We start from the raw sequence: 8983 nt of genomic DNA on the forward strand, positions 1-8983 counted from the left end.
CTGCAGACGGTAGATGTTAAGCGCCGGCCGTGACCGTGTGATTGGGCTGTCCCGGTGAACTGGCTCGTAGGCCGCCCCGGCGTGAATAATTGTTGAGTCGCCAGTTGGGCAGCCCGAATCGTCCGGACGTTTCCAATAAAGTTAACTATCCAGCCGACAGGTGATGTGCTTCACCATTCAAGCCAATACCGATGCTATCGGATTGGCGTGTCCTGACAAGTTGATCGGCCCAGGTGGAATCAGGATGCCACGATGAAGAAGCGCTTGGGACATTTATCCGAGCACAAGGCGGCAGGCATCTGTGCCAAATGTCATGGAGAGGAAGATGGTGTGGGTGGGCTGTCTTTGGTCAGAGGTGGTCTGCAAGAGAAACCAAAGGCTCGTCACACCAAAGACCCGCCCAAGGCAACCAAGAAAAATAAGATATGTGAGACTGTGGCACAGGTTCGGTAGTGCATCCTGTTCCTGCCGGGGACCATGTTCCTGCATTCGAGGTTTGCATCCTACAGCAGTGAAATAATATGCGGGAGATGAGGTGAGATGGCGCTCGGTTGATTCTGGCATATCATGAGGCCATCGTGGTGCGACGGGGCGCAGCTAACCGCCCAGATGGCGGGGTCGAGCTGCAAGTAAAAGAAGAGGCCAAGATAGGGAGGGAATATGTCGAAGGACGTGTTTCTTAGCATTCCCCCCCTTGTGGTATCGAGTCCGAGGCAATGCATCTCGTCCAGTCTTTGCCGGATTTTGGACAACCTTATCTGCCTGCAGCGGGGTCCGGAGGGGCTCAGTGCTGGCTGAGGGAAGTCGATGACCGTGCTTCTACCTGGAGTTGGGTTCGTTCTTGGCCCAAATCAAGCTCGCAGTAATAGCAGCTCGTAACTGTGTCGGAGAGGCAAGGTGAGATGAAGCATCGTGAGGTTGAGGGATTGGGGGGCTATGCGGCAAGGTCCGGGATCTGTCGAGGCCTGGCTCGCTGTACACACACTACACTAGTCTACAAATTACCATGTTAATTACTCACAGTAAGTCTAAGTACACTAATAAGCATTGTAAGTGAAGGAACTCGACCACACCTTATTGGCGTTTGGGTTCCCGAGTCCGCCATACCGACATCGAAGCACGAACACTTGGAACATCTTCTTCCGTCTCATGTCGGCATATTTTTTCTTCTTCTTTTCTTTTGCAGCAAGGTGTAAGAGAAATCTCTATCTCTCTTGCCCAATGGGGAGCAAATGATGTAAAGCGGGCTGCACGAGCCAGGGCTGCCAGTACCCGTCTTCCGGAACAAGGAAAAGATTCGAAAAAGGAAGACCGTGATTTGAATAGCCGGATGGTATGCATCCCTCCCCAGTGGCAAGTTGCCCTTCCACTAGGTATAGCCCAAATCCCAAAGCAGAAAAGTTCCAGTTCCAGTCCTGGGACTACCGGTACAATGCGCTGCCCGACAGGGTAAGAACGGCATCGCTAACTCTAATTATCCCTGTTGCTCCAGGTCTCAAAGATTCTGCGAAACTCGCTTCTCCTTCAGACTGTTTTGGAAGTCCCGTGCTGGGGTCTCCGCTGGCCTCCCGTCGGCTCTGGTGCAGGGGAGCCGCCTTCTTTGGATGCGCCTTAGCCTGGGCAGGCAGCTTCCGCTGTAACGCTGGTGCCAAACGGGGCAATGTCACTCTCGGTGCATCTCTAGCAGAAAGAAGACTTGCATCTCTGCTCCAGACCAACCACAGCCACAGCTACTCCGCCGCAATGAACCAGACGCCAAGCCCGCGAACGACTTCACCATGTCTTGCTGTGCAGCATCCTGTCGAGTTGAGGGCCGGCTACCCAGCCTCATGTCTTGCAGCGCTGCACGCCTTCGACATCCCATCCTCCTCCCACGGCATCTTTACCCTAACATATCTGCAGACTGCCTGAACAATGGGACACACAGACGGGAGCCCGCATCGCAGACTGCCGCACGACGACGCTCCGTTCCGACTTGCTGCTTGACCTCCCCTCCTGTCCTCCCTTCAAGTGTCACAAGTCTGGGCATCCCTTCAAACGGATGAGTCCACCTGTGACACGGCGAGATTGCCGTTATCTTCATGCAACGCAAATCTCAAGAGTCCGCTGCCCGAATTGCAAATCAAATCCCACCCACCCGCCAGCGCCTTTTGGACCGCCGCCCAACAATCTCTTAGCCCGGTGGTCACTCAGTTGCAGGTTTCTCGCATCATTCCCGCCAAACACGTTGATATCGCACTCGTCAACTGAGTTTGGAGCAACGGCATCTCGGTGGCACGCATAACCTCTAGCTTCCGTCAAAGTTGGGGCTTGACGTGCATGTCGTCAACGAACACCCTCCCTGCTTCACCCGCCTTTTTCGGGCTGCCTTACTTAATCTGCACGTACAGACCACCACCTCCCGCATGCGATATCAACCATGGCTAGTTTCAAACATGGCAATCCTCCCCACGCACCGCAGCCCCTTTACGCGTATGTATCGTCCACGTCCTCTCGCCGGCACGTATCAGCTTCCTCCCACAATGTCAACTGTGTACACTCCCATGGTGGGTCTCGTCACGGCAAGGCGTTCCCGGCTCCGCTGCGATCCATGGAAATAAGGTAGCGCCTCTGGTCCCTGTCCGACCACATACACGTATTCGTCTCATCTACCACCTGTCACTCGCGCTCCGCCTCCTTCCGGTCTACGATCGGTGGGGGGAATCTCCCGGAACCCGTCGTCAGTGTTTCTTCTAGCATGATCTGCATCAAATCGACGCTGGAGCCACGCCTGCGCTGCCTGCTCGGGCGCATGCCTCTCCATTTTTCTCGGAAAGGGATTCACCGCTGCCTACTCCCCCGCTGGCCCATCCGCGTCTCCTGGAGACGATCAAGGGCTCGGCGGGAAAAGTCTGACTGAGGCAGGCCTTGGAAAGCTTGGCATGCGAAGGTTGTCACGACGGGCCAGGGACAACGGACGGGGCCAACAACCTTACTGAGACCCCAGACTCCAGCGCCTTGTTACGTGCTGCTTCAGAGCAAGCCATAGACGCGGCGCCGCGAATCCGCTTAAGCCAAGAGCCCTTGAACCTTATCTCATGGACAGGATGCCAAGGCATTCGATAGACTCAGCCTCACTGTCAAGCCCACCTGTGGTGTGGTTCTTCGGATTTCTCGCACCACAAGCATGACTACCCCCTGACGTCTTGCCCGCCATTGTCCTGGAAGGCCTTGGCCGCTGACCTTGAACCGACTTGGTAGACACTGTTGGGGGGTCAAAGTTCATCGCAAGAATCGTACGATATTGTTTACAGTAGCCGCCACCTCCACGTGCTATGCCGGTGATCCTCATTGATTCTTCGAATCTGTTCGGCTCATCAACCGAGCTTCCTGGCACCAAACATGTTGATTATCTCTCGTTGATTTCATCATCCATCTCGTATATCGTTCGAGGGGTTCCCAACGTGTGTTAAAGGTGATACCTATAGCATTCCCTTCTTTACCTCGTCCTTCCTCTCTTCCCACAACGTCTTGCCAGTACACGAGCAGACGGTCTTGTCGTTGTCCCATACGCCGGCACTCCTGGCAACCACGCCAACTACCGTGTCCAAGTCATTCTGCAGCGTCCCTGCAGACTCATCCTGTCTCGAGACGACCATGGCACGGCCAATAATCTCCCAAATTTGAAATGGCTTGTCGAGGTACGCGGTGCCTCTGCCATCCTTGCCGACGTTGAAGACGCCCAAAGCCCCCTTAGCATCGACGCCCTCGCTGCCTCCTGACCAGACAGGGCCCGTCGATGATGCGCCATCTGCCAGGTTACCATACTCACGGATAGTGGCACGGTAGGAGCCTGGGGCAACACCGCGTAGCGTCAGGTCAATAAGAGTTGTAGTTGGGGAGACTTGCACCATTCTGGCCAGGCCCCTGACCTCTCGGCTTTGCTCCTCTCCCAGCTTGGAAGCCTCATCGTTGTCATCTGCACGGTAAAAAGACTCGAGAATACTGACAGCCGCGCCTAATCAGTGGTGAGCAAGTCGTCAGACAATGTTGCACGGTGAACGAATCGAAGGACCAAAGTCATCTACCGGCGCCAACTGTCAATGCCGACGTGGCAAGTCAGGTTGGGTGGTATCAGGAAACAACTTAATGTTCGCCAAGGGGTTACAGAAAATGCAGAAGGTGTGGGCAAAGCTAGTGGGAAGGAAATCACTTGGTTGACCTACTGTTTGATGCTCCCGAACCTCGCAGGATGGCGTCCCTCCCTGTGGCTTGGATGGCGTCCACAATGGCCGATGGCGCGGCTGCCAAACGTTGCCAAGGGTTAGCAACTGTCTTCGAACGAGGTGCCAACCTTGACTCTATCCATGACGGTGAGGCAGCATTGCAGCATCTCAGAGGACGAGACGACCAAAAACAAGCTTGAAGCCTCAAAGTCTAGGGTAGAGGTAAGGGAGAAGAGGGATGTTTGTGGGGTTGAATGGACAGGCTGCACTCAGAGTTTGCAGCAGAAGTCGACGTACCTGTGCCCTCGACGGAAAGCAATTGGTCCACGAGATTGGCCTCGACCTTGGTGATGCCCCCCAGTTTGTACAACGAGTCTGAAACGTCCTTGACGCAGCTGTCACATGTCATGGGCACCGCAAAAACGGTCTAGTTGGTTTTCAGACGTTTCATTAGCATCATCCAACGCCCCTTTTCTTTTACCAGTAGCAGCAGTGAGTGTGGTGGGAAAGACAGGGTACGCCACGCGCAAGTCCCCGTCCTAACAGAAACGGGAGCGATAGCAGCGTCATGTCGGTACGTGCCCTCATCGGTAACAGCCCTAGGAGGAGAGGACTTGCGTGGGCGACCGGAGGAGCAGCGGAGAGGGGCGAGGAAAAGCGCAACTCACCTGAAAAGGATATGAGACGGTCATCGTGAAGGGTCGTCTGCTTGGCTGCTGCGGGCTTCGTAACAGAGAGTGGTAGTTGTGGAGGAAGTCGGGGAGACAATAGAGCATGCTCTGCCCTTGTTCTCTCTCTCTGTCTTGCTTCTCTGCTAAGATGATTATTCCAAAGACAGAAACCTGTTCCTGGAGAGAATGGCTGTTGTTTTCACGTTCGGGGCTGGGATTCTTGTAGAGCAAAGTGGTCCAATGGGAGACGGATGCGCTTTTAATAATACTTTGGCATCGTGGGTAACTGTCACTGTGACCTCTGCTTTGAAATCGCCTTACGGTGCCCCTCGCAGCCCAGCGCAATCGGGTGTATCTTCTGCGTTCTTCTGCCCCGCCATGACGCCCGGGCCAACCGGTGCCACCCCTCGATGAGGTGCAATCGGTCCATATCGGCGCTCGGTCTTTGCAGCTGCCGACGGCTGCCATTGTCGTCTTATCTTATCAGTTTGTCACGTGAGAGCGCTCGTGCTCTCGTGTCTCCAAATTTTTGGGAGAGCTCAGGTCATCCCGTTGAACGGTATTGATCGCCAACGACCCGGATCGCGTAGCCAAACGACGACAATCCGAGCCCAAAGACGCCGTCGCTGCTGGCCTACCTGCTGCCAGACCCCCCCAATTGGACGAGTCGATCTGTGAAGAAGAACCTCCCCGGAACGTTGGCTGAGGCGGCCAGCCCAGTACACACTCATTCATCATGTCGCAAACCATCGGCCTGGTAAAGCTCACCCCCCTCCCCCTTCCCCTTTCCAATTGAACTGCCGGATAGTGGATATCTAATGCTTCTTTTGTACGGCAGACTCGCCTCTCCTACTCTCGGGTTTGGCACCATATCTCCGCCTCCGCCCCCCACGAGACCCTCTCCACCCAACCCGGCGTCACGCCCCCGTCTCTCGGCCGCCTCGCCTCACGCATCGCCGTCATGCTGATGGGCAAGCACAAGCCGATCTGGGACCCCTCGACCGACTGCGGCGACTACGTGGTCGTAACGGACTGCGCCGCGCTCCACGTCACTGGCAGGAAGAAGTGGCAGAAGACGTACTACCGACACAACACCCGTCCGGGTTCCCTGCGGGCGGTCACGATGGACGTCTTGATGGAGAAGCATGGCGGCGCCGAGGTGCTGCGAAAGGCTGTCAGCGGCATGCTGCCGAAGAACAGGCTCAGGGAGAAGAGGTTGGCGCGGCTCAAGGCGTTTGAGGGCGAGGCGCACCCGTACAAGCAGAACATTGTGCGGTTCGGCGATGTGCCCGTGGGACAGCACGGCTGGGAGGAGCAGGTCAAGGCCATCCGGGAGGCGGACCAGGAGAGGATATGAGATGTGGTCGGGGGTGGCGGTGTGATTCGGGGGGTTGAGTGGACATGGGCTAGCGGCTGAGCGAGAGGTGGAATAGGCCGTTTATTCGGCGTGTATATTCTGTATGAATATGGGAATCTCAAGAATTGATTTTAATGATTCTGAATGAAAAGGCTTGCGTTATCCGATATAACGTTTGGGGGGTTTGGTCAAGATTGAGCTACTGCTGCTGTTGTACTATAGCACTTGGACTACAGCTATTTGGCTGGGTGCTCTAACGAGAGCCCTTATGCGAGACTTGAGCTTCTATGTACGGCACAGGGCTTTAAAACAAATGACTCTCGCGCATTTGATACTGTACTAGTTCCCGAGGTTGACGCCATCTTCGGCTGTCTGCATATAATAACGGTACTTCTATTCGGGGGTGCGACTAGAGCCTGGTTCCAATTCGGGGAGGTATTCGCAAACTCACAATCGCAATTACTCACAGCAGCTCGGCATATGTCCCTTTACAGGAAGCATTGGTCTGGGAGGAAATTGCAATGCTTTGAGTTGAGGGTAGATATTTCCACACGACTATTTTAGAGCATCTATGAACTAAATATCACCACGGGGTTATATGAATGGGTTGCAAGTTGGTGTTTTTTATATTTCATATTTGATATTATGCTCTAAGTTCATTGCTCATTACTACAGGAGAAAATACCGGGCCAGATCTGGCCAGGGCACAGACGCCGGGATAAATGCAGATGTTGATTCCCGTAGAAATCTATCCTCTGGCCCTCCTCGCTCGTTCAATAACACCCCCCTTTCGACATTGCCACGGATCGCCTCTACAACTTCGCCGTCTCAGGCTTGCGCGCGACCTCGCACTTGATAAGGCCGTTGGGCCCGGACTGCGGGGCGTAGACCTCGGCGTCCTTGCCCGTGTTCTTGAGGCCCTTGTGCCAGCTGAGGTCGACCTCGAAGTAGTGCTTGTTGGGCAGGGCGTACGTGACCGTCAGGGCCTCGGGCACGGCGTCCAGGATCTGCTCACACATCTTGTACATTGTGTTCTGGACGCTGGCGCTCTCGTCCTCGGCGAACGTCTTCATGGTGATGTTGCGGGCGGCCTGCCACGCCGGGTCGAACTTGGGCACGGCGTTCCTGACGGCCGCCAGGTCGGCGAACTTCCAGGTCCAGCTAGCGTCGACGTCGGTGGACAAAATGCGGTCCCAGGTCTCGGGGAGAGTGGTGTACTCATCGCGGAGGAAGCCGTGGAAGGCGGACCCCGTGGATTTCAGGACGGTGAGCTTCTGGATGGTGCTAGTGAGGGCGATGCCGTCCTTGCGGGAGATGCGGGCCTCGACATTGCGCGTCTCCTCGCCGTCGCGGAAGAAGGAGTGCGGGTGCGGTTTGCCATCAATAGTCATGCGGGTCCAGCGGTGCTGGACGATCTTGATGTTGGCGGTGTGGATGTGGGCGTAGGTGTCGAGGAAGTGGGCGCCGAGGATGGAGGCGAAGAGCTCTGGGGGGTTGACGGGGTTCTCCTTGGCCTTGATGTAGGTTGTGTTCTTGATGGAGTCGGTGGCGACGACGACGCTGTTATCGGCGACTGTGTAGCTCGTCTCGATCTCGCCCTCGAGCAGGCAGCAGACGGTCATTTCGGTGACGGTCTGGGTGTTGCCGTCCTTCTGGACCTTGTAGACGCGGACATTGTCCTTGCCGTAGCGGGCGGAGGCGAGATAAGCCGACATGGTGAGTTGTGGGTGAGGTGGTTGAGGGTGAGAAGCGGGGGTATCACGGGTGAGGTTGAGGATATCACGAAAGATGAGACAGCTGAGAAAGACGAATGAGACTACTGTGCCAGGGATCTGAGCCCGAAGAGACTTGGATAGATGGTGAGGAGGAGGTTGTGTTTGGTGATGAGACTTGGGACAGGAGCAGGCTAGAGGAGATGAAGTCGAAGAGGGGCGGCAAGTGTTTATATATCGGTATCTAAGCAGAGGTTGAGGTTCTCACTCAGGAAGCCTCCTTCATTGGACGTCGCCCACCAGACCCGGGGGTAGATAGCGTAGTCGCGTCTTGAATCGGCATGTTTGCTGCTAGGGCCCCGCGGGACGGTCCCAAGGGCCCAATGGACTGGCCGAAGTGACCCGATTGCTTGATAGGGCCCGGCTGCCGTGGGGTAAGATGGTCTTATTGGTGTCGAGTGGAGCCCCCGGAGCCCGCCGATGCCCTTTGGGACCTGGGCAGGCAGGTCGCCGCATGCAGCCGCTCTCTTCCTACGGCTCCCTGCGCCAGACGGGACGGCGGGCGACGCTTGGGCTGATGTGCGAGGTGGCAATGGGAAGCAAACGCCTTGAACAATTTTTTTTTCGTTTGCTATTCTTTTGCGTCAATGGAGGGGCAATCCAAGGGTCTTTCCGGGGGTGTCATCCGCCTCAACGCGGCTACTGAGACTCGGTGTCTGTTGAAAGACGCCTCGAACATGTCTTCGCCGCGGGTTCAATGGCCCCCCCCGCTAAGCAGCTGGAGCACTCCGTCACAGGCCAGGGACATACATGACCTTGCCTTGATGTTTGCACGGCCGGAATATCCCATTGATGTTTGTACCAAAAAGTTCCTGTGAGCATATCCCGTCCAAGAGACTTATTGGACCCCACCTTATGCAAGCTATGGTCTGTAACTCTGCCGCCGCTCCCCGACCTGATGTGAAGTGAGGTGAGCTGAGGTGACGAACGTGAGCCCCCCCCCCGCGCCATTCGGGACTGTGGGCACAAGGCCGAAGG

The 8983-nt window shown here is 55.9% G+C and overlaps 3 protein-coding genes across 3 annotated transcripts; 1 reads left to right on the forward strand and 2 right to left on the reverse strand.

Moving 5' to 3' along the window:
- Positions 1-3461: 3461 nt before the first annotated feature.
- EsH8_IV_000169 (copper chaperone CCS1) lies at positions 3462-4897 on the reverse strand (the record flags this gene model as incomplete). Its single annotated transcript, XM_083265059.1, has 4 exons — positions 3462-3997; positions 4206-4283; positions 4503-4632; positions 4874-4897. The coding sequence occupies 4 exons, from the start codon at positions 4895-4897 to the stop codon at positions 3462-3464; spliced, it is 768 nt and encodes a 255-aa protein (XP_083123954.1).
- Positions 4898-5612: 715 nt separating this feature from the next.
- On the forward strand, positions 5613-6233 carry EsH8_IV_000170 (mitochondrial 54S ribosomal protein uL13m; the record flags this gene model as incomplete). Its single annotated transcript, XM_083265060.1, has 2 exons — positions 5613-5633; positions 5715-6233. 2 exons carry the CDS (start codon positions 5613-5615, stop codon positions 6231-6233), a joined length of 540 nt encoding a protein of 179 aa, XP_083123955.1.
- An 812-nt stretch (positions 6234-7045) lies between these two features.
- Positions 7046-7948, reverse strand: EsH8_IV_000171 (urate oxidase; the record flags this gene model as incomplete). Its single annotated transcript, XM_083265061.1, has 1 exon — positions 7046-7948. One exon carries the CDS (start codon positions 7946-7948, stop codon positions 7046-7048), a length of 903 nt encoding a protein of 300 aa, XP_083123956.1.
- Positions 7949-8983: the final 1035 nt, after the last annotated feature.

Source organism: Colletotrichum jinshuiense, chromosome 4, assembly GCF_051148585.1.
Source record: "Colletotrichum jinshuiense chromosome 4, complete sequence".
Classification (NCBI taxonomy): Eukaryota; Fungi; Ascomycota; class Sordariomycetes; order Glomerellales; family Glomerellaceae; genus Colletotrichum; species Colletotrichum jinshuiense.